At 48.4% G+C, this 18,056-nt stretch overlaps 1 protein-coding gene across 1 annotated transcript; it reads left to right on the forward strand.

The window, feature by feature from the left end:
- Positions 1-11,696: 11,696 nt before the first annotated feature.
- On the forward strand, positions 11,697-14,565 carry LOC126653269 (PHD finger protein 7-like). The gene is made up of 8 exons (XM_050340823.1): positions 11,697-11,730; positions 12,027-12,118; positions 12,210-12,299; positions 12,512-12,636; positions 12,870-13,136; positions 13,339-13,452; positions 13,604-13,722; positions 13,892-14,565. The coding sequence occupies exons 1-8, from the start codon at positions 11,697-11,699 to the stop codon at positions 14,563-14,565; spliced, it is 1,515 nt and encodes a 504-aa protein (XP_050196780.1).
- Positions 14,566-18,056: the final 3,491 nt, after the last annotated feature.

An 18,056-nucleotide genomic window follows, 5' to 3' on the forward strand; every position in this document is an offset into this window, starting at 1 on the left:
TCCTGTGGAGAAGTATCAGGCAGAATTAGGGAGAACTATGGAATTTAAAGCAACAAGTGTTTCCATTGACAGAGACCTGCAAACACACTCATAAAATGTACTCCTCTGCAGCTTATTCAACACACAGGAAACTTTGGATAAATAGCATTTCTATTAGTGTCTCAGTTATGAATAGATGTAAAGCCAGACAATATTAAAAGCAGTTTCACAGCTGTTTCAGGAAAACAATTTCTTTGTAAATAAGGTGAATGTTATGTCAAAACAGCTGTGAAAGCGATTTTATTGAGTCACTGGGCACAAATATCATGTAACTTACTCTTTAATTATTCTGCAGTTTTTGTAGATTTCACTAATAAATAACATGTGACAGCAATGTGTTTATAGACTTCTGCTGATTGCTGTGTAATTTCCCTTAGAGAGCTTTGTGGTGCATGTACTGTGGAACTGTTATGTCTTTATTTTGGTAAGTTGCAGTCTTAAATCTCGAAGGCATCCCCTCATTCACCACCACTCCTGGCAGCCACTTTGCATTCATGTCAGTGGAGGCTGTCAGGGAGCAGACACAAATCCTAACATGTGTCTTCCCTAAAAGAATTGACTTTTGCTGTGTTTCTTATTACTCTTTTCCCTGAAGGGTAGTAGAAGTCTTTTAGACTGAAAACAACATCGTTGTGCCATGTGTGGAAAAAGCAGAGCTGGCTTCAAAAGTGACTTTAGTGTAAGCTGTGCTTCTGTTTAGGTGACAACAACAGTATCCTTGTAAACTCTGTATCCAAGGGACTAGCAATAAGAGCCTGATTTCCAGGGCAGTTAAATTTGCTCTGTGCCAATCATAGCTCAAAGCAAGCAGAAACTGAGGTCGCCAGCAGCAGAGAGTGACACTGCTCCAAACAAAGCTTTTGGTGGAAGCATTTAATGGCTTCAGATTTCTCTAACTGGAAGAGGCTCAAGGCTTCTCAACAGTGGTGGAGTACCAGGGGGAAGTTGGGAAAGTCATAGAGTGGTTTGGGTTTGAAGGGACCTTGAAGACCTTAAAGATCATCAGCTTCAATCCCCCTGCCATGAGCAGGGACACTTTCCATTAGACCAGGTTCCTCCAAGCCCTATCCAACCTGACCTTGAAGTCCTGGAGGTTTTGTTGGGAAGCTCCCAAGGAGAGCGGGTAGGTGATGCCATCACTGCCTTTTGTGGATATGCCAGGACCAAACCTGGATGCTGCCTTGGGAATGGGGAATGTGGCCCACACAGGGTTCAGTGCCACCCTCAGCCACGTGGATCTGGAGGAGGAGACTTTGGCTTCCCCAGCCCATGCACACATCCCCTCTCCTCTCACCAGGGTGGGTTAGGAGAGCTCCACCTCACCATGAGAAAGGGATACAAGGGTCCCAAGGACTCTGCAGTAACTCTGCTGTCTTTAGAGAAGAGCTACCCAGCATTTTTCCATTTTCACATCCCCCTGATGTGAAGTGTCATGAGGCTGTGTCTTATTTGTGTCTGTGTCATTTTGATGGTTAAAAGTTTGGAAGTGGCTGCTGTCAGCTCTCCTGACAAAATGGAAAATATGAGGCCTTGGAGAAAATGTAGATGGGAAATTAAAAATAAACTTGTGAGAAGAAGATTGCACTGCAAAACACATCATGTTGTTCTTCAATGATCTGGGAACTGACTGAATTTTCTTTTAAAGACATTTCTGTGACTAATTCTTCAGAAACTTTTCAAAACCAAGCTGTTTCTTATTTAGTATTACTTTATTATTCTTTTTTTTTTAGTGACTTGGCTTCCAGTGGGCATATTTTCCAAAAGAAATTTGGTATTAATTTAGGGTGGATATCCTTCAATGGTTCCTAATAAGATACCCATTCACTAAAGCTTTCATGGAAATGACCATCATGCATTCTAGCTAAAGGAAGAGCTCTGTGAAGCCACACCAGTATTACTGAGGACACTGGAGTGTCAGTAATTGCCCAGTTTCCCCAAGTAAACCACAGAGTGTCCTGTAATAATAAAAACATTATTCTCCATAAAATATTGTTTGTCAGTCTCATGATTGTTACCCTTGACATTTCTTTTCCAGTCAAACTAGAGACATAAAGCTCCAGCTATGGCACAGCTTTACCAGTCTCACTTGCTTTTTAGCTGGCTGCATGTTTCCTAGAAATCTTAAGGAAATTTTTTTCATCTTAATTTTCCTGCTTATTCCCAGTGGTTTGGTAAAAGAGTTGGAGTGAGTACAGAGAAGACCACGAAGATGCTCCAAAGGCTGGAGCACCTCTGCTATGGATACAGGCTAAGAGAGGGGTGGTTCAGCCTGGAAAAGGAAAGGCTTCAGGAGATCTTAGAGCCCCTTTCAGTGCCTAAAGAGGCTCCAGGAGAGCTGGAGAGGGACTTGGGACAAGCGACTGGAGGAACAGGACAAGCGGGAATGGCTTCCCAGTGCCAGAGGGCAGGGTTAGATGGGATGTTGGGAAGGAATTCCTCCCTGTGAGGGTGGGGAGGCCCTGGCACAGGTTGCCCAGAGAAGCTGTGGCTGCCCCACCCCTGCAAGTGTTCCAGGCCAAGCTGGGGCTGGAGCAACCTGGGAAAAAAAAATGGAGCCAGTGTTCAGAAGAGGAGTGCTAAGTCAAAATGATAAAACCTGTGAAAATGTATGTTTTTTTCAGGAAAAAAAAAAAGTGATTTTCTGGTAACCTATCTTCCCTTCAGCTATGAGACAACACAGCACTCTCAACAGTCTGTGAGGCCCCCAAAAAACCCGACTCTGCAATACAAATGTATCTGCCCCTATGTGTTTGGGGGTCTCAGTGGTGAAACAAGGACATTTGAGGACATTTAACAGCTGGAATTGAAATTTTCAGTTCTCCCCTCTATTTTACTCTGGAACAGCAAAACTCTTCATCTGATAGGGACAAATCTCAGAGAACTAAGATATCATCTATTTTCCTTTCAGGACTTTAGGAGGTGTAGTAGTCACATAAATAAATGTTGCTATTGCCATTAGTTTGGGGGCAAATATTAAAGAATTAGAAGAATGAAAAGGAGTAGAGAAGCCACATGACACTGAGCTGCTGAGCCAGTAGAGTTGTGGTGATTAATTTCATGTATCTTGAGCTGTGAAGCCTAATCTCTTATTTTCCAACATCTGACTGCTCAACACTTTTCTAATCCAACTATTTTCACATGGGACTTCAAAAATTATGTGTCTAAAACTGATCCCATCTTCAGGTCACTGGCAGCAAAGACCAAAGAGAGCATTTTTTAGCCCCCATCTCTTCTTGAATGCTCATTTTGAGCTGGCCTCATCACCCATGAGCAGGGTTTCTGTTCACAACCTGATTACACGCCAGCCCTGAGCAGAATGAGAGTAGGTTTTGAAGACATCAAGCAACAATTGATAGATTAAGGCTGGGAATAAGCTCTCTTTTATCTAGAAAAACCATAATGAAAATAATTGGGAAAATGTATTTCATTCCTTTCCCAGAGGAGATGATTAGGGAACCTGAAGGCGAAGGCTGCTCTATGGAATGAATGGTTTGGATTTTAACTGAAAATGCTGAAGCTCAAATGAAAGCTCTTTTGAACAGCAGGAGGGGCTTTGCCCATTTTTTAAAACTGGGTGGTTCTATATTTTATTTGTAGGAAGTGCATTTGCATAATTTGTACATCCAAAGTATCCCAACTGGGACTAATTATCCACTGTGTTAGACAACATACAAACACTCACAGAGCCAACCTCTGATCTGGGAGTCACAATCCAGTGCTCAGTTTCAGCAAATAACACTTGATAAGCCAAAGTGTTCCTTCTTTTTTCTCTTCCTCCCCCCCCTCCCCATTTATTAAAAAGGGCTCCTAGCCAAACCCTCAGTGGCCCTTTCAGAAGCCAGAAGAACAAGGAAATACTGTGCCCTGGTTAGTGCAGAGGGCTGGGGTTTGCAAATCAAAGCCAAGTCTCCATAGTCTGGAGCAGACTTTATGCCTGACATAAACAGTTCAGCTCCTTTGTGCCTTCCTAACCTATTTGTCAAATGGTTTTAGCACTCCTTGCCCTCTTAGGGACAAGCTGAGGGTGAGGGCACTAAGATTTGTAAAGAAAGTCCTGGAAGACTTTAAGGTAAAATAAGTATTTATAGATTTTTTTTCACCCCAAGCCCCTGGGTCTGGATGGACTGGTCATTGGTTGCAGCTGTGTTTCCAAATGGAAGCAGTAATATTTATGCTTTCCAGTACTAAAACTCAGCACTTCCAAGGCTGGAGATTTGTTCCTCCATCCAACTCTGCTGCTCCTGATAACATCACTGCTTATAAATGCCTGTTCCTGCCTCGCTGGCAGGTGCACAGAGCAACCTCACTGCGTTTAACCTGATGCACACTCATAAAACCTGGGCTGATGCTCAAATCCAATTCCACATCATAAGCTGAGCCATCAAAGGGAAAATGCCAGCCACAAAACTCGTGGAGTTCCAGCTTCTGGGAGGCTGTAATTTGCAGTGTTCCAACATTGCAATGTTGAGGTCAGTAACGAAAAATGAGCCAACGAGGCTTTTATCAGATGCACCACCGATTCTTTAGGATGGGTTTGTCCTCTTTATTCACAGAGGGCAAAGCCTCACTGCAGGAGGGGAGCAATTGGCAATGGGAGCTGCCTCTGAGAGGGGAACACAGGAGGTAGAATTTTATTTCCTGATGGTCGTGATGAGCCACAGATCATGGCTCACTTCAGCAGGATTATTTTCTGTCATATTATAAAAAGTATAATTATTATATTATACTTTATTATATCTATAAATCCATTTTTTTAAAAATTTTTTTTTCTGGCTTCACCATTTTCCACCTTGCATTCAGATTTGATTACATTCACCTCACTGCCATTAATATCCAGCCTCTAGCTCTAGTCAGAAGCTGAATCCTTTGGAATCCTTCATCAGCCTGCCTCTCAAGGACCAAGCATTTATACCCCTGATGTGGCCTTCTGTTTTCTGCTTCTTACCTCGGGGATACCAATTCCATATCCTGGATCTGAATCCATAGACACACCTCCAGCATTTTAAAATGTGCCCTGTGCTTTGGAACAGGCTCCCCAGGGCAGTGGTCACGGTCCCAAGGCTGGCAGAGCTTAAGGACTGTTTGGACAACACTCTCAGGCACAGGGTGGGATTTTTGGGGTGTCCTGTGCAGGGCCAAGTGTTTGACTCAATGATCCTTGTGGGTCCTTTCCAAATCAGGATATTCTGTGTTTCTATGATCTTTTTATCCTGCACAAATACCAAATATTTGCAGTGAGGTGTCCTGTTAAACAACTTTGAGCTGATTACATTCAAAATTCTACAGCTTCTCCAGAAACTTATTCTGAAGTCAGGTTACTAGTAGTGGTAATGCAGAGGGGAAGCACTTAGCAGGAGGAAGGCTGGTATGGGTGAAATCTATTCATGAAGAAATAATAAATAACCACCATAAACAACAAAAACAGTGCCCACTTAGAGCAGTACAACAGAAGGGCATCTAGGAAATAAACTTATTATTTTCAGACCTCATCAGACTCCTACACATCCTTCAGTTAGGACCTGTCTAATTGTAGAAGCGGGGGAAAGTGCTGCCAAAAATATTAGTTTGCCAAGTATTTTACTTTGCAAATGTATTCATTTGTTGGTTAAGCAGCAAGAGCTCTGGAACAGCACATTTCTACCTAACAGGATTCCAACAAGATGCAGAGATGATGTTCATGACCCAGGGCTGTTTGGGCAGCACCAGTGTGGGATCTCTGGGTAAATCAGGAACTGCGTTTGCAGAGCACTTTAGGAAGTTCACTGAAAGCACTGGAGCTGCATGGTGGGTCACCACCATCCAAGGGTTAAAAAGGGTTCACCTGGAAGTCTACCTTCCTGCTGGGTATTACCTGAAAGTACCTTAAAATCAATTTTTACAAGGGTGTTTCACTTGATATGACAGAAAAAATAAACCAGGGACATTGGAAAAAAAAATTATCTTTTTTTTTTAAGTTTCTGCGGGGAAAAAAAAAAAAAAGGCCTTTTCAAGAGTCCCTGGATGTAATAAATTAAATTTCTGGTTGGGTAAAAAAATACCTACTGGAAACGCAAAGTTACTCTTAGAGAGCTGGCCTAAAAGTCAGCTATTTTAAGGGAGGGCAGAAGCAACAGGGTATGTGGTATCTCTGCAACATTAACCACTGCTGTAAGCTTATATGGGAGGGAAAACCTGCCCCCTGAATTAAGAATGCCTTAATTATGTGTCTCTGAGCTTCTGCTGGGTCCCAGGCTCAGCATGATTCATGGCTTTGGGTTTTGGAGGAAAGCTGACTCCTCACAGGGCCATGTGGAGAGGCACAAGATGAGCCTGCTGGGACAAGCCTCTCCTCTCCCTCAGCCAGGAGATGATGATCCCAGTGAGAAATCACACAGGCTCTGTACCTGCACACAAGCACTGACATGTGGGCTGTGTTGTTTGGGTGCTTTGGACAGATTTTAGGAAGAGCAAACCAGACCTGGCTCCAAGACACTCCAGCGTCGAAGCACCCAGATAATGCACAGGCTGAGTGATAAACTGGGAGTGAGTGTAAAAGTGCATTTATCCACTGAAAACTCTTCCCAAAGGAACAAACCTGCATGATTTCCACAAAACCCCTGAGGAAAAAGCTCATGTCCCTGGAGGCAGTAATACAGACATATAGGCAATTAAAAAATCATCAGTTCTTAATGATTCTCAGTATCCACCACTCACCTCCATAGCAGAGTTTTTCCTTCATCCAGATTTGAACGCCTGGAAGATTTGTTCAGTCTGTTTCCTTGACTGCCAATATACCACCTGAGTTATACAGTGCCTCCTGTTTTCTTAGGGGTTCGTAAAGGAAAGCCAACAAACTTTAAATTGCCATTAATTTATCACTAGACACATTATCTGCAGATTGCTTCACTATTGCCTCAATAGCATTTGCTGCCTGTCTTTGGTGAGGGCAGGGCTGACACGAGCACATCAATCTCTTCCTTTTTGCCCTGTGGGTGTGTAAATACCAGCTACTCCCAGGCACCTCGTGAGAAAGGAGTTGCACAGCCTGGAAGGTGTGTTGAGTCAAAACCTGCAAGCCCAGACGTTCATCAGGAATGTTATAAACGTGCCATTTTCTGAGTTCTGTGTGTTCATCTAAGGGTAGGGAGGGGTACAGCTGGTGAGCTGGGACTAGGGCAGCTGGCATAGCCCAGGTTGTCTCCTCAGGAAGGAGGATGGGGAGAGACTTTGGCCAAGGCAACTGCAGGGGGGGAGTTTCCTTGAAGAAACTCCTGGGATAGAGTATGTGGGAGAGTGTCAAGTAGACCATGGGGCACAGTAGGACAACACCCTTAACAGGTCCTTTTACAAACGCATATTTCCATAAAGTATGGAAAAATATGCCATGCTATGATACATGATACATGCTTTGAGCAACCTGGTCTGTCTGGGGGAAGGTGTCCCTGCACATAGCAGGGGGGGTGGAACGTGGTGATTTTTATGCTCCTTTCCAAGGTCCCTTCCCTTGGCCATTTCTTAAAACACATTTATGATACCACTGTTTCAGGAAATTAATTCTGATCATAAGGTCCCCCCAGGAAGGGAAAACAAGACGCATGAGAGCTGGGACATGGGGAAACTGAAACAGAGGGTGCAGTCCCAGCACATCCTAGGCCTGAGAGGATGCAGGGCTGAGTAATCTGTATATAAAGAAAAGGTCATTTTGAGGGAGGATTTGCACGGAGGAAAATGGTTTACAAGCAGTAGAAATAAATAGTCCTTGTAAACCACTGGAGGGGATATAAACCAGCTGGGATGAAAAGAATCAGGGGGAAAAAGCAGACTTTTCTATACAACACCAAGAAACCATAAACCCCTCTCTTCCATCCTGCCCTGGTGCTGCGTTTTACACATACCCCTGGCTCAGAAAAAAAAAAATTCTGCTGTTTTTTGTCAGTCTAAGTAAAGGCAAAATTTTTCCTACCCTTAAGAAAAAGGTTTGCTTTAAAGCCTTTAGCCTTATACTTGAATAAACTTTCCATAGGGCCTATAATTTTAATCATATTTGAAAAAATTGGTTTAAAAGAACAGAAATTTGAATTGGGGGAAATATCAGGCAGTGAGATAAGAGTCAGTTTAATGGAATGCTTCTTATTTCCTCTGTCTGGCTTAACAAAACCAGGTCCAGCAGTTTATTGCTTAATGAAATGTCATCAGGCAACTTCAAACAGATCAAGTTCCTAAGCTAACGAACAAGCCTGGAATATTCCTTCAGCCTGTGTCTTCCACAAATTTGGAAGAGTGCAGTGGAAAACATACAGAAACATGCTCCCTTTGACTGCTGAGAAAACCCAGCACTGCTGGGTCTGAAGGCAGGAAAGGCAACACCAGGTGTGTCCATTCAGTATTTTGGGATTTTCCAGGCGGAACTGCACCGTCCCTGCTGTGCCCAGACAAAAAACCTGCCATCAATTCATCTCTAAAAGCAGTCCCCTGGAAGCCACCCAGATATGGGAAACACACCCAAACTTCCCAGGTGGCCCCAAGGATGAAAGAGTCAAGAAGATCTGTACAAATGGATGATGGAGTGGGCTGTCAGCAAGGATGGCTTTTATTCCAAGTGCATGAATGGAAAGGGTGAGGGGGATAAAGGAAAGATCTGGAAGCCCTGCAGACCACCTGTTCCCAAATCAAGGCAGTGTGTGCACTGATTGGTGTGATCTGAGCTGTTAAACATGTTCCTGGTGAAGTTTTATAAGCCAAGCTTTTATAAGAAAGTTAAAAAAAAAATACTTCAGGTGTTCAAAATGCAAGGCACTTGTTCTGTCATGTAGAACGAGGTGAGTCGGTGTTCAGAGAGTGGCTTCCCATATGTGTGGACATCACATGAGTGATGTCTGAACACAATTCCTCTCCCAAGGTATTTGTGGGCATAATTAGGCAGACCTCTTAGAAATTAAAGGTGATGAAGTTATAATAAACAGAATTTTCCCTTAAGTCAGGCTTAAAGAATATAATGAATGAGGAACAGGGAGAGTTGGGGGAAGGAAAAACAACCTGAGAAAGTCCAGTCCTCCTGGGGAAACAATAAGTAAAACTGAACAGCAGAACATCCACTCCAAAATTTCACATCTCCTTACAAAACTTGCTGTTTGCTACACAGCAAAATGCTTTATTTATGTTCTGTGTTTCCTAAAGGAAAATATTGGGAATGGCACTGAGTGTCTTTGGGAGGAATGAGGTAATTGGATATAACATGAAAAATCACTGTTCCCATTGCTTTTACCTATGACTTAACTATTTAATCATGCCCATTACATTGTCTGTGCTGATGATGGGCTGGCCATGGAACGCAGATTTTAAAACAATCCCTGCCAACTGCTTCTCAGCCTTCAATATTTATATTCCTTTTTTTTTTTTTTTTCCCAGCCATGAAACAGTGTCAGACAGACTCAAAACACATTTTTATAAACCTGTGCTAGAAGAAAATCTGGTCACATCCAAACCTGGGAGTGCACTGCCAGAGTTCTGAAGGCATGACTGCAAGGTGGCACATAAATCAGATCACTGCATGGGTAGCCCCTGCTTTCAGCACACCAGTAAATAGGTCAGCACCAGTAAAGAGGTGAGGAATTCAGGATTTGAATTAAAAAATGAGATTGTCCAGCAAAAGAAAAAAAGCTTATCCCCACGGTATGGACATTGCAAGAAACATCCAGGGTCTGGATTTTTCTAGTTCCACATGAAAAAGCACTTTCACAGTGGGGTGGGGAATGGGAAAAAGAAGCTGTTTGGGGGTTTCCAGCTGTATTTCTCTCACATCAGAGTGTGTATGATGGTATTAACCCTTCACATGAATAAATCTCATTTCTCGCTAGAAACAGAAACTTTGGCCAGGGCATGAATGCCACCTGGGGACACAGATGCAGCTCCCCCAGCCCATCCCAGCTGCCAAAAGAGGGAATGAAGCCACTGCCTTCAGGTCTTCTGGGACTGCTGGGACAATGCTCCACACGTACAGTCTCTCAAGATAAAATTGCATTAAGGCTGTGATAAAAGCCAAAGTACACAAGAATTAAGGCTAGAGCTGACCTCCAACAGTATAGGGATTCTTCAGAGGTTTTCCTTATCTGAAAAGTGCCCAAACTGTTTGCCTTCAGAAAGTTCTTGTCTGATATAAATAATTAACAAGATCACTTGCCAGCACAGTAAACACACATCCACACTACACTTATTTCTTATCTGCTCCTCCATTTTTCAAAAGCATGTGCCACATTTTAACATCTTGGGAATTGCTTCCCACATTTGCCACCCTTATGAATACATGAACACATGAATACACAAACTTGCTCCCTGGGAGCAGAACCTGACCACCCCTTGGCTCCCCACTCCTGTCAGGGAGTTGCAGAGAGCAAGAAGATCCCCCCTGAGCCTCCTTTTCTCCAGGCTGAGCCTCCCCAGCTCCCTCAGCTGCTCTTTGAGATGCAGACCCTTCCCCAGCTCTGTTCCCTTCTCTGGACTTGCTCCAGCCTCTCAATGTCTTTCTAACCATGAGAGGTCCAAAACTGACCCCAGGATTCAAGGTGTGGCCTCACCAGTGTCCAGCACAGGTGGGCAGTCACTGCCCTGCTCCTGCTGGCCACACTAGTGCTGGTACCAGCCAGGTGCTATTGGTCATCTTGGACCACTGAGCACATGAAGGCTCATGTTCAGCTGCTCTTGACCACCTGTCAGCTTTCTGGATGCTCTTCCCCACACCTGGAGGTGGTTGTGGGTTGTGGCTGAGGGCCTGACAGGGCAGGGGTGGGGATCAGGCTTTATGTCACTGGTGCTGGGGATGCTGATGGGACACTGAATGGATCCTGGTCTTCAACATGCTTAGGATATCGCGGTTGGCACAGTAGGTGACAAAGCAAAGCCTCATGGACTGAGACAGTTTAATAAGGAAAACAAACCAGAACCAAACAAGTGATGCAAAATGCCACAGTGGCTCCAGGCCTGATGCCTTGCTGGTCCAGGGGCAGCAGCAGCAGCAACAGTTGTGCTACTGAGCAACATCATGAGGTGTGGGGCTCTCCCTGGGGTCAGGGTAACCAGTTGCCCTGGCTCTGTCCCCTCCCAACATCTGATACCCCCAAGGCTGCTCCCTGGTTCTGGGCTGAGGAGCAGAAAAGGCCTCAGCACTGTTCAGTCTCTGCTCAGCTGTGGCTCAGACAGAGCTGTGTTCCCCACCCTGCTTTGGTCACAAATCCAAAGCATGGCCCAATGCAAAGTTAACTCCATCTTATCCACAACCAGTTCACTTGCTCAGCGCTGCCACCAACTCCACACTCAGTGAGGTCCCCATCTCTGGGCTTGTATGGCCCCAAACCCCAAACTTTTCGAGGTGGTGGTGATGTCACAGCAGGCACTGTGACATCATCACCCAAGCCAGTATTGGCAGAGCTTGTAATCAGCGGTGACAATGTCACAGAAGTCACTGTGACATCTTCCCCAAGGCCTAAAGCGTAAAAGATGGCTGCTTGTCAACCAGGGGGAAGTTAGCTGGGGGGGGGGGTGGGGGTTCTGGAGCCCTTGAGGCAGCTCACATGCATCTCTCTTCACTCAGGGTTGGTGCACGAGTGTCTGGAGGAGAAAGGCCAGCTGTGTTGCAGCAAAGGCTCTCCAGACATTCACCACCAGCCTGTTCCGTATCTGCAATGGCACAGCAGGACAAAGTCTCGAAGGAGCAAGGTGAAAGAGAAGTCTCTCTCCCCACAGTTCCCATGGCTGCAGAGGGGATGCCAAAGCACACTGTGAGCAGCCAAGAACACTGGCAGAGGGAGGCAGGAGATTCCCAACTGCCTTAGGGTCAGCGGGGCCCAGGCTGGGCTGTGGGCACCTATTGGGGCATCCATGCCCTGCCCTGCCCTTCTGCCAGGCCAGGAGGGACAGAGCAGGATCCTGGGGACCATCCTGTAGGTGCACTTCCCCAGCCCCAGAGAGGTGCTCATCCCAGTGCCATGTGCTCTCTCTCTCTCCCTCTCCAGTGTGCCTGCTGTGTCGCCGGGCAGAGGCGGATCCGGACATTTGTGGGGTCAAGAGGGTGAAGTTCAGGCTCTGCGTCCATATCTACTGCCAGGTGAGTTCTCGCAGGGCTCCCTCCAGCTTTCTGCCAGGGAAAGGCCCTTCCTTGCTGAACTAAGGAGCTCCTGGCTTTTCCTGCTCTGCAGTTCTTTGCCAGCGGGCTTTTTCCACAAGAGAACTCGGAAGACTTTTTTGTTAGGGACACCAGACGCGTCATCCAGGAGGCAGCCAAGAAGGTGAGGACCTGGAAGGAGCAGGGAGCTTTGCACCAGGAGAGGCTCCTGGACTCCAGGAAAGAAACCCCAACCCCAGCACAGGCAACAGCCTCGTGCACAGGCAGGTCTGGGGCTGTGAGCCCTCAGTGCCCACATCCCATGCCCTGCCTGGAGCTGCAGGGTAGCCATGCAGCCCTGATCCTGCTGCTCAGGGGCTGCTGTGCTCTTTCCAGTACTGCTTTGCTTGCAGCAAGATGGGGGCCACCATCACTTGCTGGAAGACGGGGTGTGACCGCAGCTTCCACCTGCCCTGCGCCCCACAGGGTGAATGTGTCACCCAGTTCTTCGGGCTCTACAGGTAAGGGCTGCCAGCCCTCGTGCTGGAGCCTTCTCGTTTGTCTCCAAACCACCTGCTGTCCACAGTGTCCAGTCAAAAGAGGAACCCACAGGGGAACAGCTTCCCAGAGGCAGAGGCAGAGCCCTCACAGGGGCTGGGGCTCCATCACAGCTCCTCTGCCCTCCTTGCCATCACCGGGGAAGGACTCGGCACTTCCCACCTCCCCTCCCTCCCCTCTTCCATCTTGTCCCCAGGTCCTTCTGCTGGGAGCACCGCCCACGGCAGGCAGTGCAGGCCCGCCCAGGGCAGAACAACACCTGCAGCATCTGCTTGGATACTGTGGAAGACAAAACATCCTTCAAAACCATGGTGTGCCCCGCATGCCAAGACGCCCGCTTCCACCGGCACTGCATCCAGAGACTGGCTCTCCATGCTGGCGTCTGCTTCCACTGCCCGTGCTGCCAGAACCAAGAGCTGTTTCTGATGGAAATGCTCACCATGGGGATCCGAATCTCCAAGAGGTTGTTTTTTCTCTTCCCAACTCACAAGGCCTCGGGCCCAAGCGCAGTGCCAGCCTAGGGACTGCCCCAGCAGGCCTGGCTGCCCTCTGTTCCATGCCTCTTGTCCTCAGCTTCACGGAGGAGCTGGAAACGGGGCAGGCAGAAAAGCAGGGATTGCCTGGGGCAGCTGGGGCCTCAAGGCTTTCCCCTCCTTCTCCCGCAGACCTCCATCTTGGGAGAGCGACCCAGCAGTCGAAGCATTAGATCAGAGGCAGAGCCGCTGCGACACCACCACGTGCCTTTGCCCGGGGGGCAGGAAGCACGCAGAGGAAGAGGGGTAAGTCGCCAAAGCAGCAATCCAGGGCTCTGCACGGGGTCTTTGTCTCCCCACGGGCTCAGGGAGGAAGGACTAAGAACAAGGGCTCTGCTGGGCTACCCCTTGCTGCGCCACTTTATCCTCACAACATGTGTCTCGTTTTCTTCCCCAGGCCCTGGGAACTGCTGCTGTGCAGCTCCTGCGCCGCCGAGGGCACCCACCGACACTGCTCCTCTTTGGAGAGCAGCACCAGCTCCTGGGAGTGCAAGGGCTGTGCTGGCACAGAGACTGGTGGGTGGCAGAGCACCCGGGCCCTGCTCTGGGGCCAGAGGCCAGGCTGGGTCCGGCAGCAGCTGCCTGAGGCTGGGCTTGGCACCGGGAGGGCTGTGGGTACCACAGCGGCCTCTCCCACCCAGGGGCTGAATACCCATCCTGCTGACCCTCCCGCCTCTCCTTGCAGGCTCCACTGGCAATTCAGAGCTTGCCAAGCCCAGCACTTCCAGCCAGGCAGCATCAGGGCTGGGCCATGCAAGCAGCAGCCTCTCCAGGCACCCTGGGCCAGCCCAGATCCAACACGGCACACCATGGCAGGCACAAAACTCGGGCAGCCCCACGGTAAAATGCCCAAAGATCAACCGTGTGCCACTGCTGAGCGCCGAGACCAGCAGCCCCAGCACTTCCAGTCAGGCAGTGTCCCAGAACGCGTTGCCCATCAACAGCAGCAGCTGCTTCTCCCGCCCTCGGCAGAGCTTGAAGCGGCAGCGCCCAGAGCAGGACAACGAGTCGTGGACACCCTACAGCCCGCCAGCAAAACGCCGCAGGATGGACGAGGAGCCAGCCCAGAGCGCTGAGGGCAGCAGGCCCAGCACCTCCAGCCAGGCACCGTGGCTGTACCGCAGCATTTGGGCAGCAGGCAGAGCGGCATCACAGTTACTGCTGCTGTACAGACCGTCATGGCTCTTCCCCAGCTCCGTGAGGGAAAACTGCTCCCGGCCGGGGCCGGTTCGGATGCGACACATCTCGCGGCAGCGACGGCGGGCGAGGAAGCCCTACAGCCTGCCCCGAAACCACCGCAGGACCCGGCGTGCTGGGCCCCCCCACCCGCCACAGAAGCACAGGAAAAAAAGGAAATAAAAGTTTGTTTGCACTGGGAGATGCCACCCTCCTTTCCCAGTCGTCTTGCAGCCTCCAGCAACTGATCTGCTGGTTGAGGAAGACACTCCAGCATGTGTGTCCTCTCAGGGGCTCAAACTGGCCCATCACAGCACTTGGTGTCAGGGGAAGCTTGTGGACTCTAAGTCCTGTAAATACATTGTATTAGCAAGTAGGTGACATGTAAAAATTCCACCTCCTCACTGGAAAACATCTGGAATGCAATTCAGCAGCTCTGATAGAGTATTCCATTAGGAAATGGGGCACAGGGGGACAGTCACTGCCCTGGTCCTGCTGGCCACAGTATTCCTGCTGCAGGCCAGGATGCCACTGCCATTGCCGACGTTCATCCAGTGCCAACCATCACCTCCTGGTCCTTTCCTGCCAGGCAGCTTTCCAGACAGTCTTTCTCAAGTCATGTTGTTCGTGTTGTTCAACATGCTGTGGTCAGGGTATGGGGTTGACCTCAAACTCTTCAGGCCATTGCTGATCTCATGCATTAGGCATGTTTCTACTAACACATCCAAAAAACCCTTGAGTGATGTGCAGAGGAGGCTTTGTGAGCCTGGAACAGTCAGACAGCCATTTCTTTCTGTGCACAGGGCTACAACTCCCAACCAAAGATTAAACACCCATAGTGTGAGTGGAGACAAAGTGGCTGATCCTAAAATAGCTCCCTGCCAAGAAGGTGTGAAGGGGGGAGAGGTGGCCAGACAGGGGGACAGGCTACAAAAGCAGCTGCAATGAGCTGCTGAATGTGATCCACCAGTGACATGGGTATTTCAGATTGGGGACAGGCCTAGGTGTCTGAGATGTGAAGACAAAACTCATTCAGAGAGCTAGGATGGCTAACAGAGGGCTAAAAAACGCCAAAAAACCCAACTAATCACATCCTCAGTCTCACAGAACATGTAGGAAATTGTCTGCTAGGTGAGTCTGACCTGGACTACATTTTATATACAGTCGTCAAAAAGGGGCTCAATTTTAGGCTCAAGAAGCCCAAATGCAGCTGGTGAGCCACAGTTTCACATCAAGACAGGGTGACAGCAGCTGTGTGCCCCAGGTGGAACAGTGCAGTGGAACGTGGGATTCGTGAAAACAGCCTGGGAGAGCAGGGACTGTTCAACCTGGAGAAGAGAAGGCTCTGAGGAGACCTTGTAACACCTTCCAGTATTTAAAGGGACTCCAAGAGAGCTGGAGAGGGACTTTGAATAAGGGTGTGGAATGACAGGACAAGGTAAAATGGCTTCAAACTGCTAGAGAGCAGGGTTAGATGGAATACTGGGAAGAAATTTCTCCCTGTGAGGGTGGGGAGGCCCTGGCACAGGTTGCCCAGAGAAGCTGTGGCTGCCCCATCCCTGGAAGTGTCCAAGGCCAGGTTGGACAGGGCTTGGAGCAACCTGGGCTAGTGAAAGGTGTCCCTGCCTATGGCAGGGGATGGAATGAGATGATCTTTAAAGTCCCTTCCATCTCAAAACAGATTATATAATGCAGCATGGAAACTAGGTTTGGGAATGGTCAGGGAATTGAGCAAATGCTTTTATTGTCAAAAGCTGTGAGCAGCAGCTGCCTCCCAATCAGTTTTAACTCAGTCTTATGCCACTTTAAACTTTTATGGATGAGCAGGAAGAAAGAAAAAAGCTTGTCCCTGATGAAGCTTTCAGACAGCACTGGGATTAGGGACCTGATGAAGAGGAGGAGAAGGAGGATGTGCTGCAGAGGCAGCAGTGGGTGATCTTAGAATCACAGAATCAACTGGGTTGGGAAAGACCTCCGAGATCATCAAGTCCAGCCCTTGATCCAATACCCGTGGTTCCCAGACCATGGCACTGATGCCACATCCAGTCTCACCTTGAAAACTTCCAGGGATGTTGAATCCACCACTTCCCTGGGCAGCCCATTCCAATGCCTGATCACTCCTTATATTCAACCTAAACCTCCCCCGGCACAGTTTATGACCACGACCTCTTGTCCTGCTGCTGGTTGCCTGGCAGAAGAGCCTGATGCCCACCTGGCTACATCCTCCTGTCAGGGAGCTGCAGAGTGATGAGGTCACTCCTGAGCCTCCTCTTCTCCAGGCTAAGCAACCCTCAGCCTCTCCTCATAGAACTTGTGCTCCAGTCCCTTCCCCAGCCTCGTTGCTCTTCTCTGGACCTGCTCCAGCCCCTCCATGTCCTTCCTGAACTGAGGGGCCCAGAACTGGACACAGCACTCCAGGTGTGGCCTCCCCAGTGCTGAGTACAGGGGAAGAATCACTTTCCTGCTCCTGCTGCCACACTCTTCCTGATCCAGGCCAGGATGCCATTGGCCCTCTTGGCCACCTGGGCACACTCTGGCTCATGTTCAGCTTCCTGTTGATTAAATCTCCCAGGTCTCTTCCTGTCTGGCTGCTCTCCAGCCTCTCTGTGCCCAGCCTGTGGGGCTGCAGGAGGTTGTTGTGGCCAAAGTGCAGGACCCAACACCTGGCCTTGTTGAACCTCATCCTGTTGGAATCAGACCATGGATCCAGCTTGTCCAGGTCCCTCTGAAGATCCCTCCTGCCTTCCAGCAGATCAACACTCCCCCCTCTTGGTGGGCTCAGTCAGATAAAAGAACAGAGAAAGCAGCTGCAGGGATGTAGCTGGGCTGTAGCAGGGTTCTAGCAGCCCACTCCACCTACAACCTCTTCTGCCACTGCTTAATATTAAAGTCTGCTTTAATTTTCTGAGATAATGCCTTTGCCAACACTGCTTGAATGACCCTCCTTCAGAGAGGGCTCTAAGGTGGAGGCTGGGGGATACAAGCCCATGAGCCAGGGGTTACCCACGCTGTGTGACGTGTTCCTGATGTTAATTGTCTGCTTGGAGTCTGGTGATGAGCAGGGATTATATTCTATTAATACTCTTCATTCTTTCTCAGTGACTAATCTCCCTCCTTAATTTCAAAGCCTCACGTCCCTAAAATGGACTGAACTTAACTGTGGAGTTTCTGGCTGGTTTGCTACTATTTTATTGTTTCCTTTTCAAATCCACAGGGACATCTCACCTCTGCACTGGGTACTGTCACAAAACTCACCTCTCACACTGATTTGCAGGCAGGAAAACATCACTTAAATCAAGGTTAGCCCCTTCCACAACAGACTGACAGTATTTGTGAACAAGGGAAAAGCAGCAGTTGTTGTGGATCCTCACACCGGGAAAGCTCTGGCTGCTGCTCTCAGAACTAAGTGCTGAAAACAAGATCTGCATGAAGACAAAACATCACTGGAAACATTTAAACATCTGGCTTGTTTAGCCTTAATAAAGAGTGAGGGGTCATGTGCTGAATCTTTAAGAGGAGAATGAAGTGCACTCCAAGCCCTGGGTAAAAAGAACAGGGAATCAAGGCATGAAAGGGATGAAGTGGGAGATAACGACCCCACTGGGCAAAGGAAGAGCACTTTTTGAGGCTTCCCAGGTTTTGGGAGAGAGCACTGCCCTGGAAAGCGGGGCTGA

Source organism: Myiozetetes cayanensis, unplaced genomic scaffold, assembly GCF_022539395.1.
Source record: "Myiozetetes cayanensis isolate MyiCay16 unplaced genomic scaffold, myiCay2020 scf10, whole genome shotgun sequence".
Classification (NCBI taxonomy): domain Eukaryota; kingdom Metazoa; phylum Chordata; class Aves; order Passeriformes; family Tyrannidae; genus Myiozetetes; species Myiozetetes cayanensis.

Coding starts and splice junctions, on each gene's coding strand:
- LOC126653269 (XM_050340823.1), top strand. CDS start 11,697: ATGGCACAGCAGGACAAAGTCTCGAAGGAGCAAG. Junction 12,300..12,511: donor TCCAGGAGGCAGCCAAGAAG/GTGAGGACCTGG, acceptor TGCTCTTTCCAG/TACTGCTTTGCTTGCAGCAA. Junction 13,723..13,891: donor CTGTGCTGGCACAGAGACTG/GTGGGTGGCAGA, acceptor CTCTCCTTGCAG/GCTCCACTGGCAATTCAGAG.